Here is a 26670-nt window from a genome sequence, read left to right on the forward strand (position 1 = left end):
ATATCTTGCTACACATATTTGATTAGGACATTTATACATATAGTTGTAGCCCTGCGATTGACTGGCGACCAGTCAACGGTGTACCCTGCCTCTCGCCCATAGTCAGCTGGGACAGGCTCCAGCTCCCCCGCGACATATAGTTGTGCCTCCTTTAGAAACCAGTTTAACTTTAATTTTTTCCTAAATGTTGCATGTAAAGTATGAACCACTACATTTGTAGACCTAAAAAAGATCAACTTTAATAGAAAGAACACTTCAGCCAATCAGCATGGATTTATGAGTTATTTGGTTATTCTTTAGATTCTTAACAAGATTTCCCATTAATCCTAATCATACTTTCTTTGGCTTTTTCAGTTCAACTTGAAAAGCTGAAAAATCACATGCAGAGAGCTACTGTTTCATATGTCAAACACTATAAACACTGCTGCAGTAAAACAGTGTTGTGTAGCCATATTGAGGGAAAGATATTTATAAATGCAAAGTGAATGGGAGTAATGTGTGATACTAAAAAGTCACCCCCTGTAGCTCCAAGTTTAATATAAAACGTGCTGTGGTCACAAGTATTCTGCAATACAAAAGTACAATACAGAGACTTAATAGATGGAAAATATTATTTTAGCAAGTCAGATGTAAAACATAACATAGCATAACCTAATAACTACACAGTAAGAATTTAACAGTGGTCCTTGTGGGATTACAAGGTGATTTTGAGGGTTAAGCTACAGTGTGTTCCATGTCAGTTTCTTCAGTTTAAACTTCCCTATATCAAAGCATGTGAATGCCAAAAAATTAGATGTAGATTCATTCTAAAACGCCTGAAAAGGATGCAAATGCCCACATAAATATACTCTACTGTAATATATAACTCAAGTGTGTCTGAGGTTCTTGAGTGAAAAGTGTGCATATGGATGTCAATCAACCCCAGACCCTCACATTCTTTTAGGAATCAAAACCAGAGTCCTCCCACAGGCGTAAAAGACAAAAAAAAAAAAAAAATTAAAACCAGCGATCCTGTCCTCTGACATACTGCCAAAGTATGTGTGGGGTAACACATGGATATGACTGTATGCTTGTACGCATGCGTGTGTGTTTTGGAGATATTAAGGACAGGGAATCCCCAGTGCATGTTTGAGTCCAATTTAGACAGCAGTTTCAGAAACATTTATAAAGTCTAGAAACATGTAATACCACATATCAAATAGAACAGATGTTGGAATATGGAAATCCCCAGGTACCAGCTATTTGTCTTAAACCCCCAACACACACACACACACACACACTTCATCCTCATAGTTTGGAATCCCCCCCAATCACTGCCTCTTGACAACAATAGGGCTGTGATGGGTTTATATTGCATTCAAATAATTAGAAGCTTTAATCAGCTAATGGAAAGATAGTGAAATCACCTCTATCTTTCTTTGAAGATTGCTTTCTCCCGTTAGCGATTTCATCTGGGTACATAGTATCAACTAAGACTCAGGTGTGAATCTCCACGTGCATATACACATGCACAAGTACAGGCACGCGCCTATGTGCACTGAGATGCGCTCATGCTCACACAAATACAAAACCACTTTGTGCTGATAACAACAGTTTGCTCTTCAGCTGTCTTCAAACAGACAAGTTTGTCCTCAGGGCAGTCTGGATATGATACTCAGACAGAGAATAGGAGCTCATATGAGAGATGAATGACACATAAACTAATCTTAAACACAAATCCCATCGATCAAAAACACTCATTTGGCAGTTTTCCCCTTCAGGCTTCTTATCTAAATGAAGAAACCGAGTTGGCAGAAAGTAATGGGTTTGAAGAAGAAGAGAGAGAGGGAAATTTTATGCTGCTGTGTCCAACTGCAACTGACTAGTGGCGGGGATGACAACTATAAAATTGCATCAACTTTAAAAGCATGAGAATGAGAGCCCACAACATGTCAACTTATGTAAACAAGTCCAAGCTTTAAACTCATTGGTGTGGGTGAGTGTGTCTGTGTGTGTGTGTGTGTGTGTGTGTGTGTGTGTGTGTGTGTGTGTGTGTGTGTGTGTGTGTGTGTGTGTGTGTGTGCATTCATATTTACCTGGTCCATAGGGGGTCGGTGGTTGGCATGGGGGGCCCCTCTTGGCAGGCTTCGGTGGTGCACGTTTGCTGGATGCAAGTGGTGAGCATGGTGAGGATGATGCTGGGGGTGGATGTGATCTTCCTCGTAATTATCTGCTATCAGCTTCATTCTGCTCTGAGTCTGCAAAAAAAGGAGATAAACAAGAAAATGTATGACGCAAAATTATAACACGCATACACTAAGCCATTTATTTCCCCAACACTACTTTTTTGTTTCTTGAAAATGATCTCGAGGTCTTAGAATGATTAGGCTGAGGGATTCTTGGATGGGGGAAAGCATGTTGAAAGCCATCGAAGATGATAAAAAAGTAGCACTAACAACACTTGACAGGTCATAAATTGAGTGAGTCGGAAAGCCTGATGAAAATATCGTAAGTCTGTCAAATGTCATCCATATAGTAGATTATCATTTAATTGGATTAGACGAATCCTAGTAAGAACAGTTAGTGAGTATTTCATGCAGCCTAAGGCCACAGGCGTCCTGGCTCGGCTGAAGCAACCTCATTTTAGATGTCACTGATGAAAATTGCACTCAAATATGCATCTTTCTGCATGCCTGTAAATGACTAAGTAAGACTATGTGTCCTTTGTTTGTGCGTGTGTCTGTGCATCTGTGTGTATTTGTGTGAGTGTTTGTGGAATACGCTGTCATACTGCCAACATCATTGCTTTGGAGAGAGATAACAGCCTAGGCTGACTAACATTAACAATCAGCCTAACTCCAGTGAGGCCAGCAATCTGGGAGACAGACAGAGACAGAGTGGGTGCAGATATATTGACAGGCTCAGCTTTATTCCTTTAACGGCAGATACTTCCCCCGAGAGCGGATATGACTGCAGAGCGGTAGGTGGGATTGTGTATGGGATGAAGATGATTCGAATGAAAGATATGCACACGTCTCCCATCCAAAATGTTGTGGCTTTCCTTGTTTAAATGAGAGACAGCCGCTGCAGGAACAGACAAAGGGCCTGAGTCAGCTGTGGAGGTAGGAGGGAGATGGTGTTACAGTAGTCACCAGCCTGGGGACATCATTGCTGAGATAAGGAACTGAGGCCTAATGACTGAGGAAACGAGCCAGTCAGGATCACAGGAGAGGATGTGGCTAGTATTAAAGAGGTTAGCAATTAGTTTAAACTCAAGAAGTGCAGCTTAGATAAGGTGAGAACACTGACACCATGGTGAGAGGGCAAGAAAGAGAGAGAGAGAAAAAGATGAAGAGTGAGGGATGGAGGAGGGCTCAGACAGACACCAGACCAGTGGTTAGAGCAGTTAAAGGCTAGGTTGAGGTGTACGGCCCTCCATGACCTCAGGTGTTGACACTAGCAGGTGTTACTGGGTGGAGCTGGCCTCAGTGCAACAGTTACAGAGCTGACACCTGTCATTGAGGTGAGGACAATAACTATCATATACCATGCAGCTGATGAAACAACTGTGCTGCTGCACAGTGTATACTGTAGGTGCTTCCACACAGACTCTTGACAATGCTGTTTAGCTCTCACAGAGAAATATTTTCAAAACTAATTTGTGGCTGAGGGTCAAACAGGCTGATGTGTGTTTAGTCCTTACTGCTAATCTAATAAGAACCATATTACTTGTTCCTGTTCATATAATTACAAACATATTTGGTAGCATAAGAAGCCAAATATCCTAGAATGTGCTTGTGTATATATATATGTGTGTGTGTGTGTGTGTGTGTGTGTGTGTGTGTGTGTGTGTGTGTGTATACATACTTAATATTTAATGACCTGAGACACAAACACGAATGAATGGAGTGATGAATTGCTTCTGGAACAGTGTGACTGTGTGGTCAGGACACCCCACATGTGGCCATCCAGTTTATTCAAACACACACACACACACATTCACTCTGCTCTTACGGACATATTCCTGTGTGCATATGTAAAGAAGGTGTGCACACACAAAATGTCTGCGTGGTGGAATGTGTGTGTTAATTAGTGTTAATTAGTGGCTTTACAGTGTAAACAGCTCAGTAATGGCCTCCAGGCCTGCTTGCAGATCAGGCAGCCTGGAATAGACACAGGTGGTACTACTGGAGAAAGAGGAAAAGAGAGGAGAGTTCTTAATTGACATCTCTAACCATAACAGATTTGGCCTGTACTGTATGTCTGCGCAGTGCTTGTGGGTCTGCATGTGTATCAAAGTGCAGCTGCTGGTGTAAACATGGCAGTGATGATTCCGCTGCTGTGCTTACAGCTGCATCCCAAACCTCAGTCCAAGCCCTCTGTAAATCACAAGCCTGTCCTGATTAGAGCAGGGCTGTATTAACACATATGGACGCAGGAGGCCGACAAGTAAGGCCTTAAACAAACAGGCAGCTGGGGAAAGCGACGTACTCCTTTAATCAGGTCTGTGTGTGCTTATGTGCATGCATACAACATTGCTATGCTATGCCAGTAAAAAGAGAGTAACACAGTGACCCAGCTCTAAGCAGCCAGATTGTTTTACATAAGCTGTTCTCAATGGCACATCTGAGAACACAAAATCCATCTTTTCAGCAGGGAGAGAGACTGGATATTTGAGTGCATCCAAAAATGAAAGGGAAAGAGTAAAGCAATGAGGCAAGAAAGAGAGAAAGTCATAGAGAACGGCACACAAAATTCATCTTTTCTCAGCTTCAAAGCACCACTGACTTCCACTGGCCATCCATCACTAGGATAGGACCACTCAGAGAATTCCCACACGGGGACACATTTGTTCTGACTCTCTCCTCAGGAAGTCTAAACACTATACTTTTCGTGTGTGTTTGTGTGAGTGTGTGGCTGTATATTTGTATATGTGTGTTTGTCTGTGCTGAAGAAGGCCTATACCTCAAAGGGAAGCAAACTGACGGAGAGAGGAAAGTTTGTCTTAGACCGCCTGCTTTATGCACACACGCACACAAGATCTTCCAAAGGAGGGATGTGGGGAGGTCAGACAGGGCACTGCTATCTGTAAATCTATCTGCTGTCTACAGATCAGCTTTCTCCTTAGAGACTCTGAGTCCCATAATTCTTTGGCATTTCCTGGGCAGTTTCCTTCCGCCATTGGCTTTTGAGGACCTAAGGAAGGCAACCTATCCTGATATGTGTGTCAGTGGGTCAGAAGACAGAGAGTTGGTGTGTGTCATGTTGAACAACATAACCTCCAGAGAGCTCATTCTGTGAAATGGAAGGAACCCTAGTAGTGCAAAGAGGAACTACTTACCTTACAGCATCCATAACATGAATAGATGACAAAGTTCCATACTTTTAGGGCCCTTGTGCTAGGTGGCCAAAGCACTGCCTGGTATACAGTTGCACTTAGTTATAGCAGTTTACACTGTATGGATTTACACTGTATCCATCTGTGCCTGAAGACTTTCTAAGAAATCAGGTTTGCATGCATGAGAAACTGGAGACAAAGAAAGTTTATGTTTGTGTTGATCACTCCTCTCACATCCCTGCTTTTCTTTACTTCTCCTCCTTTCCCTTCTTTTCTCCGCTCCACTGCTCCAGACCCGGAGGCCACATCATGGAAATTAGAGCTCATCACATCATCAGGTGGACTTTAATTGCTTGTTACCCAACGGGAAAACATGACGCATCCAATGGCGATAAACAGATAATAGGCTTTCCTTGAAATTCCTCAAATGGAATGGCACCCCCTAGGAACTGTTTACCGTTTACGAAACACGAGCAAACATAGGTTCGAACTTAAATGCATACCCTGGCACTGCATCTGTTGACTTTTAAATGCACCATCGTTTCCCAGAAGCTCCTGTGACTCAGGAGATTGTACATGTTTACTCCCTGCTGTTGCCTCATTATCGTTAGCATTCAAGTTTGCTCAGTCACTGATGTGGTCTGACCAGACCTTAATGACCCACATACCTTCATCAGCCTTGGAACATACTGAGAACCAGGGCAACATGGGAAATAGGTGTGTGTGCATAGGTATGTGTGTGGCTGTGCGCTGGATTTTTGTCTCTTTCACCAGAAGACATCAGAAAGAAAAGTCTGCCGGTGACTCACCAATGATACCAACCTACATCTGCGACTTGAGTGCATCTAATAGCTCTGATTGCAAAATTATTTTTAAGAGAATAGCCGTCCTCATGTGTTTATGTGCCTGGATTTGGAATCTTAGCTCCTGCTTGACTGGTTTGGCTTATGATGACTGAACGCAGTAAGTGTGGTTTGAGGCAGGGAAGTCTATTCTGTTAACTACCAGGAACCATTAACTTCTATCTGTTCCTGGTTTTAAAGTTCAAAAGTCTGCCCATGAAGCTGTTTTAATGCAGGCAAGGCTTAACCATCTACAGCAGGTTTGAATTTGGAGTCCTGCTTTGATACACAAAGCCAGAATCTGTCCTAAACGGCGACCGCAAGGGCAGGCTCCATTTGATTCATGTGCCGGCCAGTCAACCTCTTAGACCAGGAGTGCTGAAAATTTGATTCATCGTTTATATGCATGTATAAATAGCTTGTGGTCACATGTGGTGAATGTACCTGCTGTTTGAGCTGGTGCATGAGCCTGTCTTTCTCCCTCTTCAGAGCCATCACTTCCTCTTGGGCTTTCTTCCGTTTGGAGGAGGATAATTCCATCAGGGCAATGTTAGCATCTTTCTCACTGATGGCTGCCAGCAAAGCCTGCTGCCTGGAAGGGGTGAGAGTAGGAAATGTGGGTGCAAAAGGTAAGAATGTTATCATATAAGGAAAAAAATGTTATATGTTAACATAAAACGTAAAAATAAAAAGTTAGAATGTGGAAATATTTGTTTTATAGTTTGAGAATACACAGGTGGACAACACAGGGACACAGATCCACACAGCACCCACATCTACAGCTGTAGGCCCTTCTGTGTATGCAGATGTCAGAGCAAAGTCACTCATTCCAGAGCTCCTTAAACTCAGACAGAGATTCCACAGAAAAGAAGCAGACATCTTTGAAGTGGTCTGCTAAGTGCTGTATTAGTGGTACCTCAGTGTGACTCATGGGCATGTAATAGTGTAATGGATCTTAATAGACTAGGCTGAGGAGGATATGACATCTTTCTTCTGTCACCACTGGTTACCACAGTGAGTGTCTGTGAGTGTGTTTTTGTGTGTGTGTGTGTGTGTGTGAGTGTGTGTGTGTGTGTGTGTGTGTGTGTGTGTGTGTGTGTGCATGGGGGGGGGGGGGGGGGGGGGGGTGACAACAAATGACTGTCCACAGGTGCAGGGGGGAAAAACTCCACTCAAGCGTCATCATACACACACCAACCAGATGCAGAAGTTTACTCCCACAGGATTTAAGTGAATGCCTTGCGTAACACGTCTACAGAGCAGATTGGTGATGACTATCCTCGTCATCAAGCAGGATGTTGTAAATCCAGTGTTGTGACAAACACATGTTATTCGCCCACTCTTGTAAACTCAGACACACAAACATATTCGCATTGATAGCTAGGCAGACACACCTTCTCTACTTAAGCCACTGACCCCACTGTATAAATATGATTAAAAAAGAAAAGGCGAACCTAGAAATGCACATTTTTTTGTACGGTGGACCGTGGCTTAATTTCTGTATGGGTCTTTGTCTCTACAAAGTTCATCTGAAAGACCATCCCAGGAGTCTCAAGCTCTGAGTTTAGGTTCTGAAGGTATTTTAAGTTAGATAAACATACCATGGCTGAACTCCAGACTGTTAAATCACATTTGAAATTAGGAAGGCATTAAACCGGCATGGTAAGGTAACGTGTGTGTTTGTGTGAGGTGAGGGTTAGAGGAAGAGGAGGAGGGAGGGTGCATTCAAAATACACTTTGGACTCAATTAAAAATTGACCTGCATTGGAGTGTTTTTATTCCATGATTTAAGTCCCTGCAGAAATAAATCAATTGTGAAAATAAACATGCTGAACTCAGAATAAAGTCTTGCTGCTCTGGGACTTCACATTTGGTGTTTTTCGTACAATTATCTGCACGCCGCATCTGGATTCTGGATCCTCGCATTGAAGGCCTTTAATAGGCCCCTCTGTGTTTGTGTGTGCTCAAGTGTGTGCTCGCATGTTGTGTATGTATTTGCGTGTGTATGTGTGTGTGTGTCCTGACATGGATCGGAGCAGCTAATCACACCATTCATCACAGAGCTGGACCAACATGACACTTTTCGTCTCCCCACACCTCCACTGTTATTCCTTTTAATGCTCACTGTAATTGGAACACACACACACACAAACACATACACACACCTACACTGGACTTGTACCAGAGCAAGTGCTTTAGACTGTAGGCTTATTCTGCTAGACCTGGCAACTCACAATATAAAATGGTTCTTAAAGTTTAGTAAATCCACAAATAAAACAAAAGTGTGACAGATTTTTAACTCCTTCAAAAGGTCCACTTTTTCATCCATGGCCTAACAAACATAATGATAAATTTTGCATTTTTGTGACTGGTATCCCAAATCCATTACTTTATCTCTGGTTGTGCTTAACAGAGTGAAAAGGTGATACACAGAGTCATATATGGGCAAGGAATGTGGCACAATGTGTCGCTGTTCATAAACAGTGTGTCAGATTAACAGCCCTAACCTACTCACAGCATGGCCATCTTTGCACCACACTGCCGAACTTGGAAACTCAGCAACATCAAATAATGTCCCAGTAGTCTCATAGCCACACCATTCCTTATTTCATTCAGGATTAACTGCATGCAAACACAACTTGAGAATTTTGTCTATTAAGGTCAGTATGTAACTGTGAAAATCTACACATAATAATTACACTTTTCTGTCCATTTCACCGAATTATATAGTCACCATTAAGAATGAGACAGCATTTTTAGAATACTTGGGCAATTTAAGAGGGTGATGCATGAAATGTAGGGACAATATGGTGCACGAAGGGTGTGGTAAAAGGTTGAGACCACTAACCCCTACCCCAGTTAAAGGAGAGGTTTATCTTATCTCTGTATGCATCTCAAAATGCCAAAGAGAGATCGATCTTTTCCTGACCACCACTGAGTCACTTTATCAAGGATTGTCACACTCCCATTTATCAAGCCTCCTCCCCTGAATCAGCTAATGAAAGACATGGTTTGGGTGCTAGATTAATCACAAAAAGATAATAATGAGTGACACACTATCAGTTTTCATAACAAAATCTGAGACAAAGAAAAGCCATACAAAAAACCTGCTTAACCTAACCTAAGTTATTTCCGTCTGTCTGATATTTTAGATCTTATATGCTGCAACTGTGACCCTCTGCAAGGAATTAATTTCTACAGTTACTGTATGCTGTCTATTTATGAGCAAAGCATACTATGTGCTGCTGTCTGTGAAGACATGGCTCTCACATTCATCTCACCTGCACTCCTTAGGTACAGACTTTCCCAATGAAAATTATCAATTGACCATGGGACGTTCTGAGCCTGATTGAATGAAACCTCTGAAGCAAAGTGGCCGCCATGCTTCACTGCAATCTAAATCACTTCCAGTCTCTAAATTAACACAGTGGATTACGGTGCTGTCTCACTGTGGCTGCTCTCTGAGTAGTAACTGCAGGATTCTGCTGAGTGATGTCTTCCTAAAACAATAAAAGGGGGCATTATTGTGATTAGCCAGCCTGTAAACTCTGTCTCCCACATCCTCAATCAGTGACTGTGGGTGTGTGGTGTGTGTGTGTGTGTGTGTGTGTGTGTGTGTGTGCGTGTCTGTGTGTGTGTGTGTGTGTGTGTGTGTGTGTGTGTGTGTGTCTGTGTGTGTGTGTGTGTGTGTGTCTGTGTGTGTGTGTGTCTGTGTGTGTGCTGATTAATATTACTAACAGTCTTTGAACCTGAATCACATTAGAGTATTTAATCACATCTAATTTGAATGGCCATTTGGTATTTGATGTAGAACATGCTTGCAATGTCCATAAGTCAAGCAGACAGGATTCATCTATCTGATACACACACACACACACATACACACACACCATACACACACGCAAAGACAAATGCTTGTACTGTATCTGCTGGCTGATCTTGAGTGGGTGAAGCCTCTCTTTTTCCTCCCTTCTTGTCTCACTCCCTGCTGAACTTAGACTTGGCGTGTCCTGGACAAACAAAGGATTATCTTCATTTCCCCTCCAATTGAAAGGGTGACAATGAAATGTTTTTTTCATGACAAACTTGTGATTAGTCTTCATAAAAGTCAGACCCCTTGATCTGAGAAGTCAAAAGGCACTCCAATAAAAGGACAAATAAATCCCACTGCTGCACTGCCAAAACACTCATCTACTTTAGTTTTTCTATTCTATGAGAATAGAAAGGCTATATTTTGGCTGTTAAGATGAAGATGATGCTCACATAAACAGCTGTGCATTTATATACATCTCACACATCTCATATTTGATTTCAGTGTTGCGAGGGAGAATGCAAGGCTCTGTAGAATAGCATAGGCTATACTGACATCTTATTTACAAACGGTGAAATTCTCTGCTGGACTACAACATGTGATTCTAATTGAACCTTCATGTTCCCTGGGACACATTGAGACATTTGGATCTACAGAGGTGGGAGATGGATGGCTAAAGTACATGACCATGCGATGAGAGGTGAGAGGGAAAGAGGGAGGAGGGAGGTCAGCGGAGACAATATGGAAAGAAAAACTGGAATGCAAAGAGTGGAAGAAGAGAAGGGTAGGGAGATGTGAGGCGGAAAGAGATAAGTCAGGGCGAAGGAAAGAAAAATGAGGAAAGAAGACTTTGATGAAGACATCTTAGAAGTGGGGCTGCTGTCGAAGGATTGTGCGTCACAGGGCAGATGGGAGACTGGCAAGCCAGACAGACAGATTTCTGGGTGACGAGGGGTTAAGAATGGGTCAAGAGTGAACATAAACACACACATGCGTACATTTGCGTAAAACAAATTCAAAGGAAAAAGATGTGAAGTGATGTCTACTGTAGCTGTGAAGGAGCGGAGAAAGCACGGCAGAGCCAACAGGTCAAGAATAAAAACAATCAAAAAGAGAAGACATGGCAAGAGATGAAGGCAATAGAACAAGGGCAAGTATGTGTTAGACAGGAGTGACTGCCACCTGTGCTGCATGAGAGAGAAAAGAGGGAAGAAAAGGAGAGGAAGAGGACAAGAAAGGAGCAAAGGTAAAGATTTAAGAGTCCCAGACTACTCTAAATCAGCTCAGCGTACTCCATGTTGTTATTCGTAGGCGTCACGGTTGAGGGATATGTGTTTATAATTTGTGTTATGACTTACTTGAAATTATGAGTGTGGAGAGTCAGTGGGACAGAAACAGATGCGTCCGTGTGATGCCCGAGGGAACCATCAATACTGTCTGCCCTTAAGTGCAGTGTGTGCTCACACACACACAGCACTTAGGGGTGCATTTGCCTGTCTGTGCACACGTTTGTGCTTTCATGTCCTCAAGTGCATGTGCGATGTATTTTGTTAGCAAAAACATGGGGAGTCTACTAATATCTGTTCCCAGAACATCCATTATGAGTCCTTCTAGTTTGTGATCATGCATTTCCACCACTTAACTGTGCAGCTCTGCAGAAACATTCCACAAGCATTTTATGGCCATTCCTTGATTGTGAGTGTGTGAAGGTGCGGCACAAAGCTGGGGGCCCCTGGCTAGGCGGTACTAGAGGCCTGTGGCGAGAGCAAGCAGAGGACATGAGAATGGGGCATGGTTGAGTGACACTATTATTTATGGCCTTGGAAGACTATGTTATTTACAACTGAGGAGGTAGGGAAAATGTCTATTTCCAACATAAAACACATGCTCTGGCTTCATTTGGTAAGCTTACTGCAAAGCCTGTTGAGATGGTAAATCTGTGTTTCAACCTTAAATGCGGGTTAAATGCATTTTTATGAGGTCCAAGTTTTGGCTACCTTAGGTGGGATTAGCTCCATGCTAACCTGTAGCAGCTAACCTGCAGCCACATGCCAGATCTACCTATTACCCACTTCCTTCTGTTTGCTTCCATGGATTAAAGACTTTATCTATCTTAATCTGTAAAATAGGATTTATCCATACCCACCACAAACAAAATTTGTATGCCTGTCTTGTTTGGAAATTTATGTCAACTCCAATATTCCTTTTGCGCAGTTGTATTAGACATTACATGGTAATCCTGAGCTTCAAGCAAGAATGCTAAACTTAACATGCTAACCTCGAGCTGTGCTTCCCAAGAAAAATCCATGACAGCAGATGGTTCTACCAGAACTTGGCCAGGTTGTGTGTGTTTTCACTTCACTAATAAAATATACAACCCACTTACTCTGCTCACCCCCACTCCCACACTAGTGCGCTGACTGGTGGGATGGGGTGGGGGGTTGGGTCTAATTGAAAGAGTATGTATCAGTTTTACAGCAACAAGGGGGAAAATACGAGGGGACAAAAATCAACAAGTCTGCCAAAACTAGCCAAATGTTTAGAGTGGGAGCAGGGTCGAGGAGAGATGGCTGACTGCTCCCAGAGATGAGCAGGACCAGACGACCACCACTGCATTCCAGTCAGAGAGAGGGAGAGAGAGACAGAAAGACCCAGACAGAGAGAGAGAGTGAGACCAGGTGGCTGTGCATGTGTGTGTGTGTGTGGGTGGGTGTGTGTGTATGTGTGAATGCAGACAGATGAGATGAAGAAAGCATTTTAACTTCCTCTCAAAACTTCAACTATCTTGTCAAGGCAAAAACAATATCTAAAAGACACAAGGATGTAATTTAAATTTAATATAATATGTTTTATCAGTTGTTCATTTTTGCATTCTTTCCCAAGAAAGTGAGATAGAAAGACTGATGTTAATCTCATGTCTGTGTGTAAGTCCACAGCTAGACTAAGAACAATTAGCAAAATATGTATATCAATGTATCTGAAGCTGACTAGTGAACTGGCAATGAAAACTACAGCTGGAGATGAACTGAGCAGATTAAAAAAACGTTGTCTGTCAAAATATACAGCAGCTCCTACACTTAACTCCCCTTAAAATCGCAAATTGACATTTTGTGTTTTCTGTTCATGTAAGGATTAAACAAACAATTCCCTCTTTTACAGTCTTTTATGCTAAGCTCAGCTAAACACATCCAGCTCTATTTAATGCACAGACATAAGACTGATATCGATCTTCACATCTAACTCTTTGAATGAAAGCAAATAAGCATATTCCCTAAAGTGTTGAACTGCTGAAGCACAGACTGCAGACAGAACAACTGGTGGAGGGTTCGTGTCCTCTCTTTCTTCTAGCTCCATTGCATCACCTTTTGAGGATCAGCGAGGGGCTGGTGGATTCCTGTTGTTGTAAAAACAGGATGGATAAATAAACAAGGCATAGTGGGATGTCAGTGAAAATTATGAAGTCACCAACAGCTTTTTCCCATTTGGATGACCTTGGGTATCTCCATGTGTGCCCGTGTTGGCTTGAGTACGTGTGTGGGCGTACTTTTTTCTGTGTAACCTCGGTGTTTCACATTAATGCGAGAAAAACACAATCCAAATCAGATTAGTCAAAGCCTCTGCCAATCTCCAGAGCTGTCTGGCTCAAGGCCCGCCTACACAGTTTCAACCAATAATGTGAGCTCTGACCCTAAACCTCCAGGGACCCTACCAATAGTCGAGCAGCAATTTTCATTCTGTTAAAGAGGAGGTTTGTTTTCTGTCTTTATTGTCGCTCAGCTGACTGACAGTGTCTCCCCAAGGCACAAGAAACAAGACAGGGGGTGCTACACTGTACCATACACATGTAGGACTCCCCTGCCTCCCAGTACATGTCTGACACAAGTACAGGCACAGGCACACAGACACAGACACACACACACACACACGCACATGCACACGTACACACATACAGCAGCTGGGTTGTTTAAAGCTCCCTGTCATCTGAGAGAGAAAGGTGAGGGTCACAGAATGAGAAACACTGCTCCAGTCACACTACTGTAAGAACACACACACACACATAGACAGAGGGAGGGGGAAACATACACACATATGCAGCGTGTTAAGAAAGAGCACTAAGGCCTCAGTATAAACACTGATGAGTTATGTCCCCCTGACTTGTCTGTCTCTGATCCTACCAGAGCGCTGTCCCACAACCCCCTCCTCCCCATTTTTTTAAACATCAAGAAATGAAACTACAACATGTGGCAAAAGAGAAGGTGGTTTTTTTGAGGTCACATTAGAAAAAAAGGAGAGCCACCTGTCTCTCACAGGATGAAAAAAATGTGAAAAACAATAATTTCCCAGAGCTCAATGTGAAATCTTAAACTTTCTTCTTTTGTGTGACCAAACCTCTAATTCCGCTCTTAACCGGTTATCAGAATTGTTGTTGTTTCATATTCTCTCGGCTGACAAATTTATAATTCGATTAATCATAATTTCAGCACTTGAAAGCAGATCCTCTATCACATTTTTTTTCTGTTCCCTTTCTGTGTAAAATAAAAATGAAAAGAAAAGAAAATAAGCTATATTTGCATATTAAGAACAAACAGGAGCATCATTAATTCTCTAACTCTTTATCTCTCTTTCTGTTCTGGGATGAGACGAGCTACAGTAAAGCTTTTACTCTAAACTGTCAGTAATGTAAACTGAAAATACCAGGAGGACACCTTCTGCATTGCGTCATTTAAAATGGAGGTCCTCTGTGGTGTCTTGTGAGTTCCACTGTGTTGAAATAATCCTCTGTCAAGTTCATCATAGGCTCTCGGGCAGGAGGGCCACCACAATATGTGGTCTTTTTCTCTCTCCATCCTCATTCCATCACTCTTTCTCTCCCTCCTTTCTTTCGCTAATCAAAGAGAGGAGCCACTCATCAGAGGAGAGAATGGCATCACCTCCGCCTTGGACTTGGACCTCTCTATCATTCGACTCCTCACTCCCTCTATCATTCTCCATTTGGCTCCGTCGTGCCCTATACTCACTCCAGAGTGGGGCTAAATATTAAGTTCAAGGAGGTTATGCAAACACGTTGAAACAGCCATCCTTGGCCTAAGTATTACCCTGAACCCTTCAATTACCCGCCTTGCTTTCCTCTCTCCCCATCCCTCCTGCCTTTTCCTGTCCTCTGTACGGGTTCTCTCACTCCGGTCATCTAACTGCAGCCTGGAAATACAGCGCACACTCATGACGTGGGGCCAAAAAGCCTTAAAATATCAGGGGCAGAGAGTACAACATAGTGGCGCACTATTACACATGCACACACACAAATGTGGACTAACCAAAATACACACGTACACACAAACCGATGAAAGACGGGTCCAGAAAACAGAGGGAGCGAGTACCCCTGGTGTATTTTCTGTGTTCCAAATGTAGGGCCTGGCGGTGGACCACAGCTGAACCACAGCCGACATGCGGTGGAATGGGAGGCCACCACACTCACTTCCCTTAAAGGAGCCATAGAAACACATACACATACAGGCGATTACAGAATAACGCACACACAGACACACACATGCTTAGACACACATATCCACACATGTTCAACAATTTCCTGGATAGCACTGTCATGACGATGGGAGTCCATGTTTAAAAAGTGGTTTGAGGTGAAGGGACAGATCTGTATGGGCTGTTTCCCACAATGCTTTGCCAGACAATTACACAACCCAATTAATGTGGTTACTACAGCACAGCTAGGACTTTGCTCGGTGCAGGCCGAGTGTGCATGTAGGCGTGCGTGAGAAAGAAGATGTGTGTATGCTCCTTTGGCCTGTATTACTCTCAGAATTATAGCTTTCCTTGGAGCTTGGACTAGTCGATTTCCCGTCAGTGTGTAAAGGACACGCAAGGTCACACTAACATTCACCCCACACTCCATCAGCCAATCACAGTTATTTCCAATCACAGCCACATGAGCTCAACCATTATAAAAGCTGCAAAGCTGGAAAACTACATAGAATACGTCTTTCCAGAACAGAGCTCTGTTTCTTTCATAGAATGAAACCTGAACCATAACTAAATGATGAGAGAGATGTTCTTTTTAAAGGAAAACATGGTTTTGAAACTTAATTATATAGTGTAAACATTTTTAACGGATACTGCAACATAAATCCTTAAACAATGTGCACAGTGCTAAAAATAAATGTAATACATACATTCTGTCATGCTCTGTAATACAACCTTTCACAGACTCATATGTAAACAATGCGACGCACCTGTCTACCTTTGTTGAAACTGTTACTACAATGTAAAGAATACTCCATTACAAGTGAAAGTCCTGCACTCAAAGCTGCAATGATCCTTCCAGTAAAGGAAATGTATTTCTTTTCTTTTTATGTGATTATATTGTTTTTACTTGCGGTAGCATTTTAATGTTCTATCTGTTTGAGGTGGAGCTAATTTAAATTAATTTATATACTGTTGGGGGGGGGCTAAGAATAAGACACTTCATCACTGTAATCATGAGCTGACCATAGATTTGACATGTAAAATTACTACACCTGTCAAATAAATGTAGTGAAGTCAAAAGGACAGTATTTCCTTCTGACACATAGTGGCGTCAAAGAATTAAGACGCTATGGAAGTATGTGTCCTTAACCGCTGTGCTTGAGTAAATGTACTTACCACCTGCATGTACAAAGCTGCATGCAAGTAGATTACTGCATAGACTGAGCACATACACATAGAGTATACAGACACATCTGCTAATAATAAGCAATCCTGTGATTCCAACCTTGGTTAATAGTTTTCTTTTGATGAAGGATGGTAAAATGTAAGCAAAAAAAAGCTCAAACTGCTCTGCTTTGTGTTGAAGCAGCAAGAACCACATGCTTTCTTTACAGTCTGCTACACAAACACACTCTGACCACATACTAACTTATATAGACTTCATTAGCCCAGCTTTAAAGTGCTTTAAAGTGTGGAGGGGGGGAAAATACATTCAAGGCAAGAAATCATGAAAGAGAGAGATGCAGACACAGAGACAGACAGTCTTTCTCTCTCCCTCTCTCCCTCTCTCTCACTCACACACACACACACACACACACAGTGGTCTGGGTGAGGGTGCTGATTAGAGGAGCTGTTGCCAAGCCTGGACAGGTCTGCTGTATATTTAGACAGATCAGCGAGGATCATGGGATCAAAGAGTGACATGATTACTACCTGGCCTTCTGATAAAAAAAAAAAAAACCTCACTATTATTTCCCTGTCAATACACACAAGAAAACACACACTGCGCAAGTACATACATCTGAGCACTTTCAGACACACACACTCTGATAAACTTAACAGACATGGGTTCCAACATTAAAAGACACACTGAGCTGTACTGGCACACAGCAGACACACAGGTAAACACAAGAGCACACAGAGGTAAACACAAGAACACACACACATACACACACAGACATATACACCCACACCGCTCTATAATCTGGGTAATTTGTACGTTGCAGCTAGTGTAGACAGATCATGCCTCTGGTACATTGAACCTGTTGTTCCATTGCATTTTCTTGTTCGGCAGCTGGTGTGAATTCCCAATAGAGACATACCCTCACTTGTAAAGTATAGTTATGAATAAGCTTTGTGTGCGAAGACACATTCAAACAACTCGAGCTCTTATCATAATGGCACTTCTTGCTTGTAGAAAGTCGAATGCGTGTTTATATGTTTTACGAGAGTACGAAAATTGAAGCTGCAATTGTGGACGCGAGTGTACACACACGTGCATGCAAGCATGAAACAGCAAAAGTGAGTGCCTTGTAATCACTGCAGCAAAAAAGTACACATGCTCTTTGACCTTTCTGCTCCAAGACTCTGGTTTTCTTACTGGACTGAATACAGTTTCCTTTAGTCCTTGTTAGGTCGTGTCTGTAGTCTGCTTTTTCTCACAAAATCAAAACATGCATAAAAAATATAAAATGATTCACAGACAACATACGCACATAAACCCAGGCTGTGCTGTACTGAACTGTGGTAAGTGCTCAGCCAAGCCCTCCCACACCTGTGCATGGACTCCAGCATATGTCTGGTTTTTAATAAAGAGACCAGTGGTAGTGTGCAGTCAGATGCTGCTGACAGACTCGCTGATTTCCAGATAGATAACACGCACATACACAGCCAAGCCAGCTCCCTTGGTAGATTACATCACAGTTATTTTAACAATGGCTTCCACTCAGTGTTTTTGCTGGCTATGGTTACATTCAGGAGTGTGTGTATGTGTGTGAACAAGTTGTTTTATTTCTTTTTCTAGTTCTTGATTCTTAAATGATCATTCCGTGGGCACTCGAATGTGATGCCCTGAGTTTCAGTAGGAATTTAAGTTTGCTATAATGCTGCACTAAATATATGCCAGGCCTCTTAAAATGGATACATAAACATAAAACACAGAAACAAAGTTGAAATGTGTTTGTGTTTATATGCAGAGGAGGGACACGGCTTGATGCATCGGCCTCTATCTGTGTGAGTGCGAGTGCGCATGCTGTGTCCAGGCAGTTAAGAGTATTATGATGTGTTGTTCTGCGTAAAAACGCGTAATGCGTAAATGCGCTCCACTGACATTGGAGAGTTGTGGGCGAGAGCATGTTCATTAACTAAATGAGTTCCTCATGTATGCTCACATTTGCACTCTCACTCTCTCTCTTTCTCTCTCTCTCTCACACAGACATACACACACAAAACTATGGACTTATGGGGGCACTGCACCTTTGCTGACCTTACATCACTCCTCTCTTTGTGAATGCCATTCAGCTATGACACTCGACATTACATCTTCATAGGTATACCCCACATATGAAAGAGAAAATTCAGACTTCATCTCAGTTTGCTTAGGTATGGGTCCCAGATTGAACCTGCCATCAACTTCCTCATACAGATCTGCACGTAATCATCAATAACAATAACTGACAATAAATTCAAACCTTCAGTATTGTATTTTATTCTCTGTTATTGATTATCAGAAGCACATAAACACCATGATGCCATTTTGCAAGTGACAAAATTTCCTGCGGATTTCTTGACAACTGTGACCTAAAAACACTCATAGACTACAAGCTTATGCTACAGTGTAAGAAGGTGCTATGCGTGGTTCTCAGTGTGCCTTTAACTTTGATTGGCTGATCATACAGTAACAACTCATAACTGACCTACATACAGGACGTCTTTCTGTTCCCTCTGAGAACAACTGAATCTGATTAGACTGTAAAGACAGTGCTTTGTCTGCATGCAAAGATTTGTTTAGGTGTGTGTGAGTGTGTTATAAATATTGAGAGCATGGTGTCTGTTTCAGAGTTGTTAGGTCTCCTGCCACTGTTAGATACAACAGAGAGAATGCAGGTGTGTTTTTGTGTTTCCTGGAACTAAGGAGAAACCTACTGAGAGACTGCAGAAATGGACTATTACATGGAAAGTGGCATATAGTCAGATGGGAGAAAAGAGTTTAAGAAAGATCACATCATTGCATCACTTGCAACTCAAAAAGCTACAGCTACACTATGATGGCATGGTGTGCATTAACAAACAGCTCTTATTTCTGTGCAGAGGATGGACTTGAGACCACCTCAGAGCTCCAGAGGATCCAAAATAGACTGCGTTGGGAAGGGTTCAGACACACGTACAAACATTTTGACATGAAAATCTGTCTGTGTCACAGAACATCAACTTTAAAAGGAGGTGAGGAGCATGTGAGGAATATGAGTTAGCAAGCAAAGAAATGTTTATTGCTCTTTTATCTGCAGTCATGCAGTCAGACATACCAGGAAGCTGCTTAGAGGTTTGGGGAAACACTGGCACGAAACACACTGTGACTGACATGTCAAGATGTCTGCAGTATGGCGTGCGTGCAGATACATGTGGGCTTGTGCTTCTGTGTGAATGTGTATGAATGGATTTAGTGTTTATCCTGCATGTGTATTGTTTGTGCCAGTGACTCTGTGTGCAAGCGCATGTGTTTATTGTGCATCGAGCTCCCAAAGTGACATGTCAGGACACTGATGTCAGGAAACTGAGACACTCTGAGTCTGATAAACAAACCATGCCAGGAGGAGGATCTAAACAATGTGCCGCAATTGCTTTATTACTCAGTGTTTGCCCTAGGTGTCATGTTACTGAAGTCTTCAACACCATAAAAGCCTCCTCTATGGTTCAGCACTGTGTTTGTGTGTGTGTGTTTGCTCTGGCAGAGGCTCCCCTGTGACTGGTTATATTGGACATGCTCAAACAAAGCTAAACACACAACAGGAGCCGCAAGCAATTAGGGCCTGCCATAGTGCATAACTCCTCTCTGAACACCCTCAGTTTCCCCCTCACCATCCACGAGTCTATGCTACCATGAGCCTCCATCCACACACACACTTACATATCAGTCTCAACAACACTTGCGTGCTGACTCTGTGCTGGCATCCTGTGTGGCATCAGTGGCAATAATTCTGTTTGTGTGTGTGTCATCTTCAGCATTAAATGTTAGCCTCAGTGGGCAGAACATCGCTGACTGGCAGGGGAATGCATGCAATGCTAGCAGGCAGCCTAATCCTCTGGATTAATACACATTAGGATGGTTTAGCAGAAAGCCGGGTGGGCCCTGTGTCTCCATTTCATCCTGTCATTGGGACAAATTTGTCTCTTTCCACATTATGATGATACACCTACTTGCTTTCCTGGCTGAACTATTGTCTGATGCAGTTTAAAATATACATTTTTTATTTCTTAACCCTCATTCGATTCTAAGCTCACTTCTGCACAGTAGATGATTAAGACATCCTGTTGTGGCAGAGCAAGGCCACTCAAAGTGACTGATGGACATCCAGTTTGAATCAGATCCTCTGGAGCCTGAGCAGAGGGTGATATCTCACTGCCTGTGGCTTGGACAGCAGACACAGTGGAGATCTGTTTCAAATCAATGTAAGAAAAACGGGTAAACTAAATCTGGGTCGACCTCTTTCTCCCTCTGCACCCCCCCCCCCCCCCCCCCCCCCCCCCTCCCCAACTCTATCCTCCCCTCTCTTTGTCTTTCTGTCTCTCTCTTGCTTTATTTGGGTGTTTCTTTGGCCTTCTGTCACTAAACACCTCATAAGGGAGACTTCTCTTTCTGCAAAAAGTGAAAGAGGACAGGATGGAGAGATGGAGCAGTGTTGCAGTTGTAGAGAGGGTGTTGGGTTAGGGTGTGTGTATCTGTGTAGTGGGGGTACGCCTGTACCAGTTGTGTACTAATAAAGCTAATGATTGCCATCTGGCCAGCGAAACAGATTCCTGAATTCTTGTTTTTTTTTCATGTCGCAGAGTTACCAGGCCCTTATTGCAACCCAGCCTGTGTGCCACTTTTTTAAACCAAACCATTACTTGAAGCTTAAGACCCAGTTAGAATGAATGAATGTGCTCAGATGTTACTGATAATGTCAAAATGATATACATATGGGTATGTGTATTTTTGTGGATATGTGCATAGGCATACTACAAGAACTCCGAACAACGACGCACTTTGGTGCCTACTTGCACCACAAACACACACACAGCAATGTTTTGGTGTGTGGGCATACGTATGTGTACTTGCACTAAAATGCTCATCAATTTGCGGGTATGTCAAGAGACTGCATACCTCTCTATGTTTGTCCTATGTGTGTAAACCTTTTGTAGTGGCTTGCGTAGCTCTCCTGTTACCCACACACACACAGACACACATGTTCTTTATGGGTTGGCTAATGGAGCTGAGCTCTTCCTGCCTCTGTGATGTGGTTTACTGTTGTTTGATGTGCTCAGGAATCCTGCATAGGAGAGCACCCAGAGCTGATCTTATCACATAAAAGCCCTTGCAATGGAAGAAGACACTCAACTCTCTTTTTTAACTTAATAGAGATCTGTGTCCCTGTGAGGCTGTGTGTGTGTGTGTGTGTGTGAATAAGTTAGCCCTTGTGCACATGCACACCATTTCTCTAATTCAATCGAGTGTGTAACCCAAGGCCAAACACACACATTTGATTTCAGTAAATGCTGAACCCAGGGACCTGTGGCTAGAATGGACCAGAGACATGTCAGATATGGAAGTGCAGGTTACTGAGCTTGTATGTGTGTGTGACAGAGGGAGAGTAAGTAAAGAAAACAGGGATTTTAGTTTTGTTATTTGTTTTTTGATTTCATATTCAAATGATATCATGCGTGAGAACTGTATATTTAAGACGCACGCATTTAAGTGCACCTGCTCAGTTGGTGTTGGTCGCAGTTAACCCTTTCAAAACTTTGAAGGCTGTTTTTTTCTCTCTATTTATGCACATTCAGTCCATGTCTTAGCTAGGCATGCCATTTATTGTTATTCGCTACGTAAGCTAGGCAAGTTAGGAAATCCCAACATCAGGCATGTTAGTGGTGTTAACAGTTCACTGCAAGTTTAGCAGGTTTTGGAATTTGTCATTCTTTTTTTTTTTAAATTTACTCTTTAACCTGATGAGGGTGTGATGGTAGACACACTGTAAATAAAGTACAGTGATTGGCCGCTTGCAGGATCATTTGGCTCTTTCAGTCACGGCTGTTGATCCAGTGCATTCCCTTATAAAACTCCCTGTTGTGCAAGTACTTAGTAGTACTATAATATTTTTATATCATGGGAAACGTAGGTTGCATCATTTTTAAAAGGTTTCTGGAAAAGTCATGCTCTTTTAATGACTAGCAGTGCCTGTTCGCACTGTTACCATGGATGTACAGATATCATCTCCATTATGTTTGATACTGAAGAAAAAAAATAGATGATAAAGAGGCAAGATCTTAAGTTCTAGGGAAATCTTTTTTTATACTGTATGTCAAGTAATTTTTGGAGATTCCTGCACCGTGTGTATGATGTTTGTGCATTCCAGTTCAACTACGTTATGAGAAAATAGTGTTTTTTCATGCAAAACGCATCAATGGGTTCTACAGGTTAAGCATAAACACAGACAGACATAAAAGGAAACACACCACATCCTCTGTAAGAATAATGTCAACCTCATGCTCTCTTCAAACGCTTAACACTTCATAATAACAGAAATGTATACATATTCAAAAAACCGAGGTATCAGTTACAGTACTGTCAGGGTACACACATACTGTGTTGTTCAAGCTTTGAATATTGCATGTTAAAATCACACGCCAAAATGACACAACAATATATCCCACAGTTCTGACTTAAATTACTCCAGACATAAACATGCATATCCCTCATATCAAGACATTCATGAATGCCCCCATTTTCAGTCACGCATACGCACACTGTCTATATTCTGTGTTTCATCTACAGCCTGAAAATCATGCCATTGTCTTTGCTCACACTCCCTCCAGTCATTCTTGTCTCTGCAGGATTCCTGTTTTGTTTGTTTAGTGGTGACCAGTCCTGTCTCTACGCAGTCTGTCCGCCCACATGAAGGCCTATTCTGTCTTACTGATGCTAGCTTTAAAGATGAAGGACTACACAGATTAAACTGCGGTTGCCATTTTGAATACATGTGACGCTTGCTCCAAATAAACTTTGGGTTTTACTTTTGTGTGTTTTTTTCCTCTTTCCTTTTCTTTTCAGTTGGGTTTGCTCTGCTTTTTCATGGACATCAACTCTGATATCGTAAAAATGAGACAAAACTTTTACTGCAGAGTTGTGAAAGTTAACAGTGTCTGTGATGCTTGTGAATGGTAATTTCTGTCCACAAACAAATAAGACAAATGTAGTTTTTGTTTTTATGAGATTTGAATTCCAGTGGCCCCTTCTTTCTCTCCTGATTTTATCTTTATTTTCTCCTCCTCTTTCTACCCGTCTCTTTTCATTCCCTCTTTGCCAACTATTCCTTTCATTTCTTCTTTTCCTCCACTCTTTTCCAGTCCCAAACTCTGGATACCCACCAGCCCCAAAAGAAGTCATGTTTCCAATATGTCTCCATTTAGCAAAGACCAAATGAACAAGAGCAGGGCCAAAACAAGAGCAGGAAAAATCATCACATCGCCACTGGCACAATCTGCTTATCTTTCACTACTAATAGCTCTCATGCTCTTCACATCATTACTTCACACACACACACACACACACACACACACACACACACACACACACACACAGAGAGACAAATTCATGTATGCACATGTTGTCCTTTGCACACAAACACATTCAGTGCACATCAGTAAAGATACACATGCTCATCCAAACTTGCTTGGGCTGTTTCCTGCCACTGCCGAGAAGTACATAATGATAATTACAGTTTGGGTCTACATCCCTGAATTAACCAGATCAGACACACACACACACACACACATACACACATAGTCCAGAAGTGCCAGGGGCTGCTGTGGCGTACAGTGACTGGTGTGCAGTGTTGGAGCAGCCCAGTGCTGGGAAGTGGTCCGTTCTACTATTGTTCTCTATTAAAACCTCCTGGGAACCATCTCGGCAAGACTGAGAGATGTGCAGGGCCAATAAAACCCCAGTCAAACAAACAAAGAGTCAAAAAGACTAAGCCCTTTCTGAAGTCTTTCTATAACAATATGTTACTGTGATTGATGAAGACTAGATGAGATTGTGTAGAACTAAAACTGCAGAGAGATGCAGAGAAAGTGCAAAACATTCTGACATTAAGAGAATTTCTAATCTGATGTGTACAAACGTGAGAAATGAAAGGAGAGAAAGACACAGAAACAGACTGATAAAGACAGAAGTACTTACACCCAGATAAAGACAGACATATGCAGCCAGAGAAGCCGCAGAGGAGAAAAACAGGAACCAGAGCTCAGGTGTGTGTGCCAACCACAGAGGCTTGGAGGTGTTTACAGTGTGTGAATATATGCCAGTAAGCCCCACTGACTCACTTGTGTGGGTACACCAGCATTTCATGTGCCCATAATGGTAAACCATGAGGGCATTTCACTAAGCCACTGTTTTAAAAGCTGTTTTACAACGCAGCACATCCAACAACATATTACATGCAGCTGCATTTAAAATAACCCATACCTCCTCCTTACTACAGTCTCTCATTGCTGCAAACTGTCTTTGCACGTTCAATTAACCCTTCCTCCATTTCCATCTCTGCTACTATCTATCTGTACATGTATCTCTGCACATCTGTGTATCTCTCTCTCTATTCTATACACACACACACACACACACATATATACATACAGATATATATCTGTCTGTGTATATACCTCCTGGCTTGACTCACCCCCTCCTTCCCCTCATTCCTCTGGTGACCCTGAGGGCAGGACTGCCGTTAAGGAGGCCGTCACTGGTCACCTCTCAGTGCTGTGTCCTAGGCTGTCTCTTTATGGCTGCAGGGCCCATCTAATCAATTGCATACTCATGCACACACTTAAATGCTCCCATGCATACACACACACATGCATACACACACACACACACACACACACACACACACACACACACACACACACACACACACACACACACACACAGGACTTCCAATCAATTAGTCTTGAGATTTATACAAGCAGGTAAACTTGGGGGTGTTAGTCTCCCTAAGGCCAATCAGATTGGGCTTTCCCAAGACTTCTACACCAGCCAAATGACACTAATTAGCTTTGTGTGTGTTGTGTGTGTGTGTGTGTGCAGACAAGTATGTGCACGTGCATGTGTGTTTGCGACTGACACTAATTAGCAGGCCTAGTGCACCCACTTCCTCAGGACCATTTCCTGTGATAGTAATTATTAGGTATGTGTGATAAATTCCAGGCCTTGTTCCACCCGTCCAGAGATACAACAAGACAAAAGGAGAAAAACAGACAAAAAAGAGAGGGAGGTAGACCATTACCAATACTCAGAGGAAGTTAAGGAGGTCAGTGTTAAAAGAGCTATGAAGTAAAAGTAAGAAGAGAGAGAATGAAAGAATGATGTTACTCTAGTGGGACAAACTGTGAGTCAGTATGGAGATGAAAGCAGTTTGCACATGCAACATCTTCCCATTGCTTCTTTGACATGGCCTCCCTATCTTCCTCTCTAGTTGTCAATCATTACATTCTTTTCTGTTTTTGTGTGTCACATTTGCCCCATCTTCACAATGTCAGTCTTCAGATTAGGACAAGAAGTTCTTTCTGTCTCTGGAAAGACTCTTCCATCTCTGTCTATCAGTTTAACTAAACACAACTAAACACACACATACTTGCACTATCTCCCCTTTTCGACCGATGTCTTCTGAATGTCAACATATCTTTCAGTCCAACATCAACTTCATAAGACAGCTCAAGCCTTCCAGTCACTAATTCATTGATTTTAAGAGACAATGTCATTTCACCCAGCCACTCCATAGCTCACAAAGGCACCCCACTATGTCAACAAACTAGCAATTACCATACTGTAGGCAAACAGAGTGTACATACATCTGTGTGCCAATTTTATAAAAACTTAAGTCAGGGTTTACATACTGTACAGGATGCAAAATGTCCAATTCATATTTGCTGGGTGGGCCATTGCTTGCCAAAAATACTATGTGGAATATAAGTGCCAATAAAATATTAATAAGTAGTGATAAAAAACATAACCATAATTGATGCTAGATCAGCCAAACCCTGAGAGAAGTGAGTTCAAGACATGACTGTTGCAGAGTGTAGTCCAAGAGAATAACATGGTCTGGGAAAATGGAATTTAAGGCACTTAACTTCCTGTTTCAAAGACAATGGCAACGAACAGTGAAATATCCAATTCAAAAACTCAC

General features: G+C 42.3%; 1 protein-coding gene across 3 annotated transcripts in view; it reads right to left on the reverse strand.

The window, feature by feature from the left end:
* LOC121192311 (ERC protein 2-like) overlaps positions 1-26670 on the reverse strand; it is a 145723-nt gene that overhangs the window by 35986 nt on the left and 83067 nt on the right. For all 3 annotated transcript variants that reach the window (XM_041053961.1, XM_041053946.1, XM_041053954.1), the window contains 2 exons: positions 6604-6751; positions 2076-2237 (listed from right to left, as the gene is read on the reverse strand). In XM_041053961.1, coding sequence (XP_040909895.1) covers positions 2076-2237; positions 6604-6751 — 310 coding nt within the window. The remainder of the gene's footprint in view (positions 1-2075; positions 2238-6603; positions 6752-26670) is intronic.

The sequence above is a fragment of the Toxotes jaculatrix genome, chromosome 2 (genome assembly GCF_017976425.1).
Source record: "Toxotes jaculatrix isolate fToxJac2 chromosome 2, fToxJac2.pri, whole genome shotgun sequence".
In the NCBI taxonomy this organism is placed as follows: Eukaryota; Metazoa; Chordata; class Actinopteri; family Toxotidae; genus Toxotes; species Toxotes jaculatrix.